This window comes from Crocodylus porosus, unplaced genomic scaffold, assembly GCF_001723895.1.
Source record: "Crocodylus porosus isolate Cpor-Errol unplaced genomic scaffold, CroPor_comp1, whole genome shotgun sequence".
In the NCBI taxonomy this organism is placed as follows: domain Eukaryota; kingdom Metazoa; phylum Chordata; order Crocodylia; family Crocodylidae; genus Crocodylus; species Crocodylus porosus.
This window is the reverse complement of record NW_017728925.1, coordinates 19,832,701-19,849,312: the sequence shown is the minus strand read 5'-3', so window position 1 is coordinate 19,849,312 and position 16,612 is coordinate 19,832,701. Positions and strand designations below refer to the sequence as shown.

Sequence of the window (16,612 nt, the reverse complement as noted above, 5' to 3'; positions counted from 1 at the left end):
TAATTTACTGCGCACAAATACCGGTGCAGGTATAGACTGTAATGCTTTACTGCAGAGCTATATAGTCAACTCTGCAGTAAAGCGCACATATAGATGTACCCATTGGTTGTCAAAATTACTGGTTCTGACCAGTTTATTTTAATCTATAGTTAGGATTTATGTTCTCTTAATCAGGCTCATCTATATACCAAGTCAATTAAGTGGTTCTTCTGATACAAACACAGTGATTCATGCCCACAGAGAAGGAGACCTTTGTACCTATACAGTGTCCCTTTCAGTTCACCTGTAAGTTCTCAATAAACAAGTAAAGCACAGGACCCTCCTTTCCACCAAATGAGCGGAACAGCAGCTGACACTGCTCAGTTTCCACTGCAATCAATGCAATATGCATGATGCATCTGTTTTCATACCCTGAACTCATTTGCAGCTATGTTGTAAATTACTATCCTATATAATTTTGTCCTTCTGGCCACTAAGTTTGAATTCCTGCTTTTTCTTCTTGCTGGACACAGTAAGGCACAAGCTATGCAGATACTCAGAAAGGTGCAAAAAACAGACTGTCAGAGTATCCTCCACACCATGGACCCTCTCTAAGGCCAAGCAGGCAGCAGCAGCAGGCAGGCTGCTCTACCTTTACACTCTTGGCTTGGGAGCATAACAACATTCAAGGTACATGCGAGGCCCTAATGGATGGCACTGACTCCACTAATCACGCATCAGTCAGTTGAACTACCAGTTAACCCATCTGAAATCAAGCTCTGAGAAAACAGCATTCTTATGCTTGAACCAAGAAGTAACTCTTGAAAGTTAAAATTAGAGATCAGTTATTGCAGAATTTGCCCACCTCAAAGAGATGAACCAAACAAAACCGCTTTCACATGTCCACACAAAGGTACCCAGTTTAACATGAACAAGTTGCACTGCTCCATCATTCTACACCTGCAACACGAGATCCTCCACCCAGAGACCACTTGCCCCTCTTTGCTAACATTTACCACTGCAGCTGCTGTACTCTTGACAGAGGTGGCCTCTGACCCACTTGATCATACTTCTAGCCTGTGCACGAACAAACCACCCTCTCTTCCTCATACACCAACATGAAAAAGCCACTATACTTTGAACACCACCAATATTTTCTCATTAAGGTAACCAAGAAGCATCTTCCTTACTCCTGGTTACTCGCACAGGGAGCTATTATCCCTGAGCACTGGTAGACAGCAGTGTATCTCCAGGTCTGGAACTGCTCCTCTTAATGGCCCTTAAGAGATACTGAAGTAGAAAAGCAATTCTCATGATGCAATTTCTGGAAAATGTGGCGTTCATATCAGGCCCATGTCTCTTCCTTCTCCGCCTTCTTGACTGGGCTTTATGATGTGTGGGGGCTCAAAAATGCTCTGAAATGGAGAAAGGAAAAACCCAGATGTCACTTTGCATCATGTCCAAATTGAGTTTTACTGCTGGCTTTAATACGAAACAAACTAACAACCAACAACAAAAATAGAGGGAGTTGCTCTGATTCATGCAGTCAAGTTTTTTTCAGCATTTCAGCACATTGTGGTAATTGTGTGCTGTGCCTTACCTGAAACTGCCCTAGCTGTAGAATACTTTCCACAAGCTATAGACGGGTGGTTATATTGAGCATCTGCTACCTGAAGTGGTGCTTCTCAACAAACAAAGAAAATAAGCCTTTAAGTCCCTCTGTCCTGAGTTTAATGAGTTGGTTTCCTCTCAATTAGGAGAGTCTGGTCTCCAGATGCAAGTTGATGATATGAAGACACCAGAGTCACCTCTGCTTTCCCCTTTATCACAGAAATTGTGTTTCAAGCCAGCCATTTTTCTTTCACTTTGCTGCAGAATTCACTCTCCCATGAGGAGAATCAGATTGTAAGCAAACCATCTATAACAGAGCACAGTCTTCTCCCCTTTCATCATTTCCAGATATTTACATAGTATTTGTTCTCCCTCACAGTTAACTTTTGGAATATCACTGTTAAAACTTTCCAAGTTAAATGAAGAGGTTTCCATGCTTTTCTGGGGTAGTCAGGCATGTCTATAATACTGTTTTATAATAGAAATGACACACCATGGCAGCCTAGAAAGATCCAAAAAGGAGAAAGTCCCTAGATATGGCCGATAGCAAGTGCCCATCTGAAACCTGCCTGGAAGGAGCTACATTGGGGACACTCAGGCAAGTCTGGGTAAAGCCAATGCAGTCTCCAGGAGGATCAAGCAGTAACAATTTAAAGTTACTTAATTCCTCTCTACTATGTTTAAATTGCATTGGCTTTACTCCTGTAGTTGATTCTCCTTAACCTTCCTGAATTCATAACTTCTGCATCCAATTATCTCTCCTCAAAGTCTGTTTTCAGAGCACAAGACTTCTCAGCTCCTCAGATATTGATTCCACAAAAGGGGAGATGAAAAAGGTTCACGCCCTGCATGGTAAAAGTGATTATTCATACTACATTGCTACTTGTGACACTCTGAATTTCTTTCTGATATTCTGCCTCAATTTATAAAGAACTATCATAAATATCATTGCTAAGCCTCTGTTCATGAATGAATAATCACTTGGACAAGAATATTAGCTATGCTTTCTAATGCAAAAAAAGAATCTCTACACAGCAATAATAAAATAGGTAAAACAGCTACATTTACCTTCCCAAAATGGAAATGCCACAGGTCCTTTCCTTGAAAAATAGTGGCTGCCAATTTTTTTACATCTTCTGTATATAAAATCATGGAAAACAGGGCTGGAATAGATCACCTAGCCCATTTTCTGTCCCAAGGCAAGATCAACTACCTAACCCTTTTCCTGACAGGTGTTTGTCTAAACTGTTCACAGACATCTCTGATGACAGAGATTCCACTATCTAAGTAAACTATTCTGGTGCATTCTTAATGTCTAAAATAAGTCTTCCTTGTTGTAATTTTAGCCCACTTACTGCTTCTTCGAACTCCAGGGGATATGAAGAACAATGTACTGCCTTCCTCTTTACAGCAACATTTTACACTATTGGATACTTGTGTTTCCCCTTAGCCCTCCCTAATAAAGTAGTAAAGTACTGCTCAAACATAAATAGGAATTATAGTCAGCAAGTGCAAAATAATGGGTCTTTACATTTATATTGCAGAAGATCCTACCAAACAAATGACTGTGTGAAGTATGCATTTACAGCAAGCTTTTCACTGCAAATGTGAGCCGTACATTCTAGCTTGCTTTATGCAACAGTACCACCTAGTGACAAAACTTTATGAAAAGCATAACAGAAAGTTCCTGAGACAATGTCCTTAGCGTGGCTAATACTGAGCAATGAATAGGCTAAAGAGATAATTCTATAATATTTCACAGCAGAGAGAGAGAGAAAGAGAGAGCGTGCCACCTTGTGTCTCATTAATAGTAATGAAGTTGCATTTATGCTGCAGGAAAACTAATTTTTTTTTGTTGGTCAGCTTACACATCTAGCTGTGATCGCAGGTACAGAATTTAAAGAATATCAGCAGTTAAGCACTATAAACACAGAAAGAATTGTGCCAATTTTTGTGAATTGTGCATAGTTGCAGTGTATAATTCCTAACTGTGCCAATTTTTCAAAAAGGAAATCAGGATGATCAAGGTAATTATGGTTGTTAGCCTAACAGCAATCCCGACCATTATAACCAAAAAATAGGTAACATGAAAATGATTAATAAATAATAGGTGATTTAATGACAATCACCCTGTGTTTCTGGAACACAGATACTGTGAAACTAACTTGCTGTCTGATGGCATTACAAGTTGGATTGATAAAGGTTATGGTGCTGATGCAATATAAACTTCTGTAGGCATCTGGCTTGCTAAAACAACACAAAACATGTATTAAAAGCTGACTGAGAGGTCTTAATGTATAATTTTGAAGAGGAATTGCCATCAAGTGCATGCATTTCTAATAGATACCATAGGGATCAGATTGTGGTCCTATGTTATTTCAAATATTTCTCCGTAACCCGGAAGAAAATCTAAAAATCACCGCTGATGAAGTTTGTAAATGACACAGAAACAGGAGATTGACAAATAAATAGAACAGTGCCATGTTCTCCAATTTAGTCATCATCCCTTTATTTCTGTATAATTTTCCCTACTATTCCATTTAATCAGCATTGCTTGGTAAACAATCTGATTTTAACAAAGCCAAACGTGAAGCTCTACATCTGGGACCTAAGACTATTGTGAGGTTAGCAGGGGAGACACTACCCAAGAAAGCAGCAACTTTGAAAAGGATCTGAGAGGTCAAGTGCATACTCAACTGAGCAAGTGTTGCTGGGACAATGCTCCAGTCTCAAAGGCTTATGACTGTATATCAGGTGCCACTCTACCCTGCCTTCTACCAGCTATTACCTATGTGCACAACGTTGGTCTTGCATCACACAAAATACAACTAATTAATAAAGTTCAAATTCCAACTTTAGCCAGCTTTATTACTGACACTGTAGATATCAGAAACTAAAAGGCAATCTTGTACAAATGTCGCTACACTAAGGTCTCAGTCTGAGAATGACTGAGTTCACAATGCTTTCCTCTTAGCAGACTTGATATATATTCATAGATGCTACCAAAACAAATAAACAAAAAAAATCTGTCATAGCAAGGAGCTGCAATTTTTGATTATTAGTAAAATCAAGTTCTGGTATAACAGCCTCTACCAGTTCTAAATGCACTATACTTTGCATTCTGAATTATAATGCTTGCCCCAAGTCTGATCACATTAATGGAACTAGCAGGTCTACAAAAGTACACGTTACCACCTTTATTAAGGAAAACCAAGTCCAACTCCTGTAAAAGCCAAAGCAAACACCTGAAAATCTATGATAGGCAAGGCCAACCTGGGGCACATGAGCCACAGGTGGCAATAACCCGTGTGCGCTAGGCAGTAGATTGGGGAGGGGACATGCAGCGGAGCAAGAGACAGGGCAAGAAGCAGAAAACAGAGCAGCAGACTGGGTAAAGAGCACACGCAGGGAGCAGAGCAACTGATTGGGGAAAGGAAGGGGATAAGACTGACACCTGCCAAAAAAGGTTGGCCCCAACTGATTTATGACAAGTAAATGCTTAAGGACACAGCATGCACACCATTTTTCCTCCCAAGGCTCAAGCTTACTCTCATCAACATCTTACCTCATTACCCAGGAGCAATAGAAGTTTTATCCATGCTCTATGCCCACTGCTTGAAAAGCAGTCTGAGTCCTAGCCAAGGTGGAATGATACAAGAGGTTACACTTCCTCTAATAGCCTGTGCACTTTGCTCCAATAACCTTCCTAGGTCCGGCTAGCTTCAGCAAGAAATCCAAAGTTGTTCACAGCATCCAGGTGGAATAATATAGCATTTTTCTTGGTTCTAATCATCACAAGGAACAAAATAGAGGGGGATATTTCTACCCAAAACACACTGTCTTCACAGCAGGTCCTATTTTTTCCAGAACAGATGCAATGCAAAGGCTTCTCTTTGTCCTCAAGACTCCAAAATATTTAACATGTCTGCATTTTAAAAATGTAGACTTGATGAACTGACTACAGAAAATGCTATGCTAAAACCAAACACACAACACATTCCCCCACCCCCTAGAGATCCCCTTCAGTGTAAGCTTTCTGAAGAGCTCTCTTTTGTTTGGGTGCTCTCCTCCATTTTCCAGCTGGTATTTAGGCTTCTGGACCCATCTCTGGAAGTACATTTCAAAGCCTTTCTGAACATTCCCATGTATGCAGCATCCCACTAGGTGGCAGCCATTCTTACATTATTAATGAGATGTGCTCAAAATCCTGGCATGCTTTATTTAACATTTGAGCTTTGAAATGTTCTTTTAAGATTCTGCCATAGGGAACACTTTTAAAACCATATTTCAAAATGTAAAAAAGGTAATGATACCATATTTACTCAATATAAGATGACCCCCCCAATAACTAGATTCTATATACAGAAAAAGAATTGGCACTAAGGGGGACTGAGCACAATGGGTACCACCATGTCTTATTCAGATTGGCTGCACTATCCAGCTCAGGTGGTTTTACTTACTTGGTAGGAGAGAGACCATGTTCTAGCAGGTGGTTTTCCCTGCAGAGGTCAGATCACCGTGAATGGCATTGTATAGTAGACAGTGCAGACCTGCCTAACACACTACAAACAGACACCTTTGGGCTGTTGGCTAAAGGCAAGCAAGACTCAGGGGCATCCAAACCCTAAGCCCCCTGGGGTTGGGCTTACACGGAGGATAGCTGCCATTGATTAGGAAGTATCTGAAGTCCCAGGCTGAAGAGTCTGGCAGGGAAGATGCTTGCTGGTGGTAGCTCCACATAGGGTTTGAACAACCGAGCTCAGCTCAGTCAATGGAATTTGTAATAGTTTTGGCTAATTTGGCCTGAGACACGAAATTTAATTTAAAAACAATTGTTTTTTTACAGCGATGACTGAAAGAACTGGGAAAGAAAGAGTCAGGGGTATGGGGTGATCTTAGGGTATAGGAAAGGTCTCCTTGTGACAGGCATGAGTGTTGGTGATGGTCACACAAGCACACAGACATGGAGGAGCACAGGTGCATGGTGCAGATATTGTGATGGGAATGCATATGATGCAATGGCAATGATGTGTTTTAGACTATCAGGTGAGTCACAGTGGCCATAGGATAGTTTTGGCAGAAGCTCTGCAATATATATACATTTTTTACATATATACATACATATATATACACACACATACACATACATATATACATAGGAACACATATTTTTGCAAATAAAAAAAGGTGTTTCTATTTACCTGGCATGGGAGAGCCCTTTCTTGGCTTTGAATGACTTGATGTAGTTAGAAGGTGAAGGCCTGTCCCTTGCACTGTGATCAGGCTGACCCCTGAGACAGTCTACAAATGCCTCCCAATGGGAAGATCTCAACTATACAATTATGGTGATGGGGGATTTCTCTCTGGCTTTGGTTGTCCAATATGGGCCATGTACTTCAAAGTCATTTTCAAGGTTGGCTGTATTTAATAAACTTCATAGCTAGGTTCCATTACTGAGTATATGCTGGTTATGACAGCACAACAGGCAATGCATTTAATGAAGTTTCCTTGTATGAGAATGTAAGATGAGGAGATCCCCCCTGCCCGCAATGATTGAGGGAGGGGAGCACACCTCATGTTATACTTGAGTAAATACGGTAGTAAAAACTACTAACTAGTCTTTCTTACCGGATGCTCCAAAATAATTACCGTATTAAATAAGTTAAGCTCTCCAACTTGACATATGTAACTCTACTCAGGAGACAGCATAAGTGGCTTTTACTTGAAAGAGCACAGTTGCTTTATTCCTCTGGAGTACCATAGTAGTCCTGTAGAGCTGGACACCCCCCTCTTCCCAGTCACTAAGGAACATAACTACACGTTATCTCGGTTCTATTGTACAAGTAGAACAACACTGCCAAAAGAGATTAGGAACACAGTGTACAATAATGACACTCTGCTAGAAGTGGGTTCTGGCTCCTGCAATCAGAGGAGGGAACGGAATCTGGATATGCCACATTCTGGGTTAAGCACTTGATTTCCATGGCTTGTCTTGGTAAGTGGGAAAAGCCAGGCAGGAGCTCCCAGGGCTTGAGGGCCCAATCCTCCATGGGAATTCTGGAGTTTGTAGGACCAGGCCCCTTAAGACCCAGTAGAGCATGTTGCCCATTATTCTAAAGCATCAATGGGTGGGACAACAGGTGACGGGTGTTTTGCCCAACAAAGCAGCTCAGTTGTGCCAGGACTGACTTAACAGGACGATTTTTCCATTACTAAAATGTCCCAAACGTCTTGAAACCAGTCAGCGATTCTAAGGGTGTCACTTCTCTTATAGATTTTTGCAATGTAATTCTTGAGGCCAATAAATGGTGAGTGATCAATTCCCTATGACACCTGTATGCTGCAGACATCTCAGGATGATTCAGTAAGAATTCCAGGGGTTATCTGACAGTTGGCATCCTGTTAATTCCCTCAATAGTCTCCAAACTTCTTCCAGAACAGTTTAATTTCCAAAACAGTTTTGATGCCACCAGGAAACAATTTACTTTGTTGTTTCATAGTTGGTTGGGTCGGAAGGGACCTGAGCAGATCAAGTCCAATGCCCTGTCATGGCAGGAAAGAGCACTGGGGTCAAATGACCCCAGCAAGGTGTTCATCCAGCCTTTCCTTAAAGACCCCCAGAGTAGGAGCCAGCACCACTTCTCTTGGAAGTTGGTTCCAGATCCTAGCTGCCCTGACAGTGAAGTAGCGCCTCCTGATGTCTAGTCTGAAACTACCCTCTGCCAGCTTGTGACTGTTATTCCTAGTCACTCCTGGCGGTGCTCAGGGGAACAGGGACTCCCCCAATGCCTGCTGATCCCCCCTGACTAGTTTGTAACAGGCCACTAAATCCCCCCTCAGCCTTCTCTTCTGGAGGCTGAACAGGTTCAGGTCCTGTCACCTCTCCTCATAGGGCCTGCCCTGCTGCCCCCTGATCATGCCAGTGGCCCTCCTCTTGACCCTCTCCATGTTGTCCACATCTCTCTTGAAGTGTGGCGGTCAGAACTGGACACAGTACTCCAGCTGTGGCCTGACCAGTGCCACACAGAGGGGGAGGATCACCTCCTTGGACCTGCTTGAGATGCATCTGTGGATGCACGACAAGGTGCGGTTGGCCATCCTGACTGCATCCCCACACTGCCAGCCCATGTTCATCTTGGCATCAATGACGACTCCAAGATCCTTTTCTGCCTCTGCCCTGATAAGAAGGGAGTTCCCCAGCCTGTAGGTATGGTGCTGGTTCTTCCTCCCCAGGTGCAGCACCTTGCACTTGTCAGTGTTGAATCCCATCCTATTCTCATCCACCCACCCCTGTAACCTGTCTAGGTCCAATTGCAGCCTATTCCTCCCTTCTAGAATGCCCACTTCTCCCCACATCTTAGTGTCATCTGTGTGATCCCTCTTACTATTTTATTTTATATTCTGCGTACATTGTAAAAAGCAAACCAGAAACAAATCAATAAATAAAAGCAGAGTAACTTACCCATATTAAATGTTTACATCCAAATTTAAATCCAGGAGTTCAAAACACAAGGATGGTATTGTGACTTTTTTTCCCCCTCAGAATGGCAATTTCTGTAAGTCAGATAAAGCTATATGTTATATAAATGAATTTTTCAAATTCTTACACCTCACACACTTTCAGTTAAGTTTAATATCTTATTTGTTTATATCAAAACATTCATTACCTATTGTTAAACTGTATGCTATTTATATATTCAATTAAAATGGAAGTAAAAATTATAACATTTAAATCTTGGAATAAACAAAACTTTCATATTACTGAGGATTAATAAACTGCTGCAACATTTTCAAAATTACTAACCACTAACCATTTTTTGATCTTCTACTGATATAATCACTTAATATTAACCCACTTTATAAAAAGTGCCTCCAATACTTGTCAAAAGTAATACTATATAAAATGCATTGCTAAAAAAAAAGACCTTTGCATTGAGAGGTTTGATTACATGATATTTAATCACAAAATATTCATTTTTTCCAGCTGACAGTTTTTTTTTCATTTGTTTTTAAATATTTTAGTGGGGGCTCAGCGATTTTGGGGGCTGATACCAATAGCTGATTTTGAAGGAGGCATATCAGCTGATACTGATCCAATTTCTGATATACAGCCCAAAAGCTTGAAGAGCTATGTGCAGCTGGTAGATCTGGTGTGGTAGAAGGGGAAGAGGGAGGGAAGGGGCATGCAGGAGATAGACTGAGGTCCCTGCAGTAAGGGAGGGAGTAGGGCAGGGGCTGGGGCTGGGGCTGGGGCAGGCACTGCCCAGCCAGGGTGGGAGGCAGGACAGATGTGACTTGTCCAGGAGTACCGGGGGAAGGGGAGGATGGGGTTTCCATCACTCTGTGCACCCCGGAGGGCACGGGGGCGGGGAAGGGGTTGTATGCCCCCAGGTCTGCGCAGGTCAGGGAGAGGCACCTGCAGCTGCAGGCTGGGGCCAGTGCCAGGCTCTTCCCAGCGAGGGCTGAGCTGGGCTGGGCTGCACTATGCTAGGGGCAAGCAGTGGCAGCAGCACTGGGAGGAGGGGCTGGCGGTGAGAGGCTATGGTGAATTTTGGGGTGGCTGCAGCCCCTCCCCCCCCCCAGTGTCCTCCCAGCATCGCTGCTGTCCACCCCAAGTGCAGCCCCATACTGGGAAACTGTTTTGCGCTTTTTTTGTTGTTGTTTCAGAGGCTCATTCAAAGGCTCGTTACTAAAAACAAAAGCTGCCATCATCACCTGTTTAGCTGGGCACAGAATTTAGGATCACCAGGTTTACTTGGGGTTTTTCCCAAGTTATCCACATAATTAACATCCATGTTAAACACCATTCAAAAAAGAAAAATGTAGTTTGAAGGGACTGCAGCATACGTCATTGTAACCTTTTATTTTCTCTGATTACAGTACAAAACAAAAATTCTAGCTTATGAGCAAGTGAGTTTGGATGATAGTATTTTGTATCCTCATCTTAGCTAAATTTCTTTTGTTTCAGCAGAATCTTTTTCCTCTCGCAATACTTCAGATACAGCATTTCATTGAGTGAAACTGCATTAGGGTTGCAAAACATGAATCAACATATCTCGCTTAGCAGAGAAAATTTAGAAGCGTGCATTAAGGAACTTTAAAACTGGTTCTCTACCCAACAGATTTGCACACACAAATAGCCCAATTAGGCAACTCCAAGCTAACCAGAGGTATCCATAAACAGCAAATACCTACAAGCTTCTACCACGTGCATAGTTGCCATAGTAGCTCCAAGTTGCAACTAAACGGACTAGGAGAAATCAGTGAACACTGCCTTAAAGGAAGGAAAACCTGAATGTTCATTACAGCACTAGAGAAGGCAAAAGAAAGTTTCTAATACCTGTTGTTTATTCTATGAAAATTACTGAATTAAGATAATGAGAATGATCCTTTTCTACCAAGTTATTTTCTCAGAGGATACAGAAACAGATCCATCCATTTAAAAAGAAGGTAAGTGCAAACTTATATGGCTTGTTATGGATCAGCAGAATGTAAATAACCAAAGTAAATGCATACCCATCACTGGTCAATGGAAGAGATAAAATGAGGAAGTTTAACTATGATTTACTTGAGTATGTTCCATTTTAAAACATTTTTATAATGATTTCATATCGCAGCCAGAAGTTATGTATGCTGTGCAATTAGCTATTAGTTTAAAAAACACTGGAAAAAGATTAGGTTTGACTAGTAATGCATTAGTGTAGAAAAAAAGTAAGACCTTCCAGGAAAGCACAGAGCAGTGGTCTCCAATCTTTTTATGGTGAAGATCTCTTTTTGGCGCCAAAGGATCTTCCCCCCCACCTTTGCCCCACCCCATCCCCTGCCCCCCCTCCACCTCCCGGACAAGCTGCCTGGGCACTGACCCCACTCACCCAGCCCAGTCCAGGCGGCCCGGAGTGCGGCTCGGCTCAACCCAGCCACATGTGTCCTGCTGCTCCCTATTGTGGAGCCTCTGACAGACTGAGATCAACTATCAGAGGCTCCATGATTGACTGGTTGGTGACCACTGGCATAGAGTATTTCCAAACTCCTCTGCTGTAACTACAGAACAGTACTGTAGTGAACAGAAAATGTACACAGTCTTTCCCTGCTCTCTGACCCAAGTTACAGGAAACAATAACTTAAGGGCTGTTGACCAGTCTAGTACATGAAGTTGAGCTATTCTGTGCAGGCACTGTTACAAGCATAACCTTTTTGTGGCATTCACTGCTGTGGCATCTGAGCACTTGATGAATAGTCATGAGTTTATTCTCAGAGCTGCTTGTGATGTAGAGAATTATCATCTTCCCCAAAAGCCACAGGGTGCTCCTCACATGCTTGCTTCTTGGATAGAGCTGGACTTCTCTCAGAGACAACTAAAGCTCAATTCTGTATTTTGAAGAGCTGATGTCCTACCTCTCAAGATGGAAAAAAAATCACATTAAAGTGATGCAGGACCTTGGGTGTGCAGGTACCATGCCTTAGCTGGGGCAGACAATGTAAAGCTCAGCACTGAAAGGGACAGATTACTCACTAGGAATCTTTTAAATTCTTCTTTCTAGACAAGACAGTTTGGGAGTTGGAGTGGGCTAGACAAAAATATAACTACTTTCTGAGGCTTCCCATTACCAGCTATAAAAATTACTCTCAAGGAAAATTAATAAACAAATTACTTATTTTAAATAAAAATTTCCTCTAACAGGGAGATGGCAGCAACAAAGAATGAACCCAAAGTCCATAAGGTCCAGCTCCAACAGAAATACTGGCTAAAGGACACAAGTAAAACCAAGCTGCTGCAGCTTCAGGCAATATGCCTGGATAAGGTTACTGTGCAAGAGCACTATTATGACACTGCTTTACATGAGCTCGCTATGAGTCAAACCTGGCTTAGTCAAAAAAATCAACAGTGGCATCTTATAGTGGCTTCTCAGAAGCAAGAAACAAGGGGCAATGCATCTACCACTGAATTATCTCCCAAGATGTGGAATACTCCGCACCTGGATAAAACAGACGCCAGCCATGTCAAGCTTCACACCCACAGCCTCACCAAAGAACTCCCAGAGAACGGACTGACAGGATCAGCAGACATTAGCAAGCAAGATGAGCTGCATTTTCATTCCAACAAAGCAACCAACACAGGCACACATACGGAATGCACTTCAACTTATGCTGAACTAGTAACAGAAAGAGAGATAATTACATATCTGGCACACTTCCTTCACATTGGTTTGACAAAAGAGGAAGAAAGAAATATGACGATAAAAGACTTCTTGCAGCTAGCAGGAGTACAACGTTATGCAAGCTATCACCATACCAAACAGGTAACATATACACTGTACGGAATTTATACAATTATTATACAGATGGATGAAAAGACTTCCAAGGAGTCAGCTACTATACTGGTGGACACAGATATTCTTAATGTAGCCAAGTGTTTTGAAGAAATAGAAAAGTTAGCAAGTGACCTGGAATTGCAACGTCAAACACCTTGAGTCAATAAAGACAGACCTGACATCGTCATAGAAACTTTAAAAATGAGGTTAAGTTCCTGAGGGATCAATATTTCAGTGAATCAATTATAATAAAATGATCAACTTGCATTAAACAACACAAAAGAACTTAAGAAACTTCTGTTCTTGGAGATTTTTGAAATCATCCTTGTCAAGTCACCCGATTTACATTTTTTCAGTCTTTAACTCCTTCCCCCTGCCCACAGCATAATCTTATAAACCAATTCACGGTAGCAACAACAACCTCTTTAGTGTAAGCACATATTACTAACCCCAGAAAACCTAATACTATAGGAATAGTTTCACAGTTAATTTTTTTATTTTCATAAGATTACTTAAGTACTCAGATGTTATGGTTTATATCACCTTTTCTCTCTCTCTCCTGGCATTGAGACCTTGTAGGAACAGATAGATGCCCATCAACCCGCTTTTTCACATTCAGACAACTTCTGTTTTCCTTGAACTAAATAAAAAGGAAGGATCTTCTTCCATGAAGAGCAAGAGCATTCGTATCCTATCACCCTAAGAAATCTTTGCTTCTACTCAATCACTGGCATTTACCAGGTCAGACCAGGTGTGTAACTGCTACTTTTTAAGAAAGTAAAATATGGCCATGTCTTCCATATTTAAACAATCTCACGCACAAGCAGACACTTGCATGAGACAGAGGCAAAGCACAGTAAATAAATAAAATCAGCATATCACCTGCACCCTCATTATTTGGTTCATTCAATGCCTGCTTATATTCAAGCATTTCTGGGGAATTCCTAAAAGAGAGATTCAAAAACAGCCTTCCTAGATCACAAGGGAGATTCACAAGGGTTTCCTTGTTGCTATTCTGCAGCAGTCTGGGATAACCTGGGATAATAGGTTCTGGACAACAGGAATGTAAAAGTTGTTACATTACTGCAACCCACTAAAGGACACGAGCATGCAAGAGATGCAAACAAGCAGAGGTCGATGACAACACCCGCACTGGCACAAACTGTCTTATGTGCTGGCACACTTCCCCCGTTTCTTCTCCGTGCCACCATGTGGTTGAGAAGTACAATGTTTTCCTGTTAGTTTATTCAGCCTCCAGCTTGAGCCTGAGTGACTGGGGCAGTATTTTCATGTTAATAGCAGTGAAAATACTGGATTTTGACCTCTCAAGTGCTTGAAGAGGTTGCAGTCTTCAAAAACGGTGAGAACTGTATTTCACCAGAAATGTTCTCATCTAGTTCTTGTATTCTGATAGAAAATATCAATAAGTTATCAAGTTTATTGAAAGACGCCTGGCATGACCAACTTTTAATTTTCACCCTTATTGAACAGTTTGAATGAATAGTTTTAATATTCTCAGAGTAAAATTTTCCAAAATTTTTGCTTCACAATTATAACATTTTGACTATTTCATCCAAACGAGGAACAAAAGAAATTGTGAAATGCTAGATTTTCTTGCAGAATGAAAATTCTGAGTTTTGACCACGTCTAGCCAACTTGAAATCTAGGGACCTTCAACAAAGAAGCATGATGCCTGCCCACAAGCTGCCCTGCCTGTTTTTGCAGTTTGGCACTTATTCCTATTTTTAAAATGTATGTTTTTCTCTGCTATACGCGAGACAAAAAATGCAATGTGAAAAGAGGTGTCAGATGTAAAACTAAAATACAGAAAAAGAGTTGGTTTAGTCTCTCTCTTTCAAATCTAGTAGTCTTAGAGCTGCCTAAAACAGATGTTTTCAGACAACTTAGATTCAAAGCATCCATTTAATGTAAAATATGTTAATTCCTTTTTCATCCAAGGATATGCCACACAACTCAGTCCTCTATCCAGGAAAGAAGAGAGACTGTGATCCTTCCAGGAACAGTTTATTTCTGAACAAATACAGCAGGTGTGGCAGGCTCACAGCAGATGCACCAGTGGCAGCATCCAGGTGGCCAGTTAGCGGGGAAACTGGCCGGCACCACGTGGCCGGGGTGGGGGACCTGCAGAGCGGCCCAGCCCCGGAGGGCTCTCAGGATAAAAGGAGCTCCTCAGTTGCGCCTTGGGGGAGGGAGAGGGAGCACCGGAAATGCTGCCTGAGACCTTCCCCGTATCTGGAGCAGAACCAGTGAGCCCCTGCAGAAGCTGGCCACTGAATAATGCTGCCAGAGCCCAGCCCATGGCAGGGGGGGGCCTGGGAACACGCTTACCCATAGCAGTAGAGCTGGGGACCCTTCCTAAGGCAGGAGCCCCTGCCGAACCAGAAGCCACTACAGATAGCCAGGAAGCTGTGGGAAAGAGAGTTGGTGTCAGTGGAGGAGCCACCAGTGCTGAGGCGAGGTGGGGGACATGTGCCTGTTAAAGCAACCGCTTGCTCACCACACCAACAGGTGCTCTGAGGGCAGTCAGGACAGGAAGCAGGCTGTCTGAGAAGGACTTTTGGGACCCACCAAGAGAGGGATCTCACTGGGTGCCCACAGGGCCCTGTGCATCATGTATGAGTGAGCCCAGTCAGAAATTCCTGCAAGGACAATGCTGGCCTGCACCTGGGGAAGTGTGGGAGCTAGGTAAAATGCGGTCCGCTGAACCTAGAACAGGGGCGGGCAATTATTTTGGGCAGAGGGCCGCTTACTGAGTTTTGGCAAGCCATCGAGGGCTGCATGATAGGCAGCCAGGGGAAGATAAATATTAATTTTCTAAATTTTTAGGGGCTCTGCGGGCTGGATAGAATTGCCTGACAGGCCACATCCAGTCCCCGGGCCACATTTTTCCCACCCTTGGCCTATAGCATGGAACTGAAGTGATTACAGGCAGGTAGCATTGGTGCCCTGCTCACCCGCGCCATTAGGGCATCTTGTGTTCAGTATAGTTAAGTTGTACATTCCTTAAGGCAGGGGAACCTGGTCATACTGCTGTGAAGAACTGTGTAGGCAGGAGTTCCCATGGAAATGAACGGCACCAACGCCTGGTTCCAGAGGTGACCACCTGAAGCAGACCACCCGACTGGAAAGGGGTGAGGTACAGGGGAGGAGGAGTTTCACAAGAAATACTGCCAGAGACCTCAGAGTCAAAGAAAAGAAACACTGAACGACACCTCTAGGCACGTAGGCCCCAAAGTAGTGCCCAGGTGGGCAGGACATGCTAGTAGTGGTGCTGAGGGCATGGGCATGCCACAGTGGGACTTGAAAACAATCTATTCATCCACTAGTCTGTGATAAAAATCATGAGCTTCTGCAAAAGGTAATCTTACAAAAAAAAACAAAACAGCTTTCTGGTCTCTAGGATTAGGAAGAGTATCTCCTAAATATGCACTGATTGTAAGTGATGATGAGTTTTTTCCTAAGTCTGCAGGCAGCTCTCAGACTGCTACTACTGCTCAGTTTTCCAAGCTGCCGTGGAATCAAAACTGACTTGTCTTCTCAGCTTTTATTGCTGACATTCAGAACACTGTGGAAAGCAGTTAAATTGATAAGAACTGGGTCAGTTTTGCAGGAACTATTTAATCTCCAGTCCTTGGTTCACACCTTTTCACGTATTAAAAAGTCTTTGAGTTAAAATCTCTGATTCTTCA

General features: G+C 42.5%; 2 protein-coding genes across 3 annotated transcripts in view; one reads left to right on the top strand and one right to left on the bottom strand.

The window, feature by feature from the left end:
* RALGPS1 (Ral GEF with PH domain and SH3 binding motif 1) overlaps positions 1–15,340 on the bottom strand; it is a 210,599-nt gene extending 195,259 nt beyond the window's left edge. For both annotated transcript variants that reach the window (XM_019541064.1, XM_019541066.1), the window contains exons 1-2: positions 15,252–15,340; positions 9,053–9,144 (exon numbers count right to left, since the gene is read on the bottom strand). The gene's annotated coding sequence lies outside the window, so the exon portion shown is untranslated. The remainder of the gene's footprint in view (positions 1–9,052; positions 9,145–15,251) is intronic.
* LOC109314094 lies at positions 10,860–13,192 on the top strand. Its single transcript, XM_019541071.1, has 2 exons — positions 10,860–11,040; positions 12,272–13,192. Exon 2 carries the CDS (start codon positions 12,276–12,278, stop codon positions 13,059–13,061), a length of 786 nt encoding a protein of 261 aa, XP_019396616.1. The 5' UTR covers positions 10,860–11,040; positions 12,272–12,275; the 3' UTR covers positions 13,062–13,192.
* Positions 15,341–16,612: the final 1,272 nt, after the last annotated feature.

Excerpts from the sequence above, each read along its gene's own strand:
- LOC109314094 (XM_019541071.1), top strand. The coding sequence starts at position 12,276 with ATGGCAGCAACAAAGAATGAACCCAAAGTCCATAAGGTCCAGCTCCAA.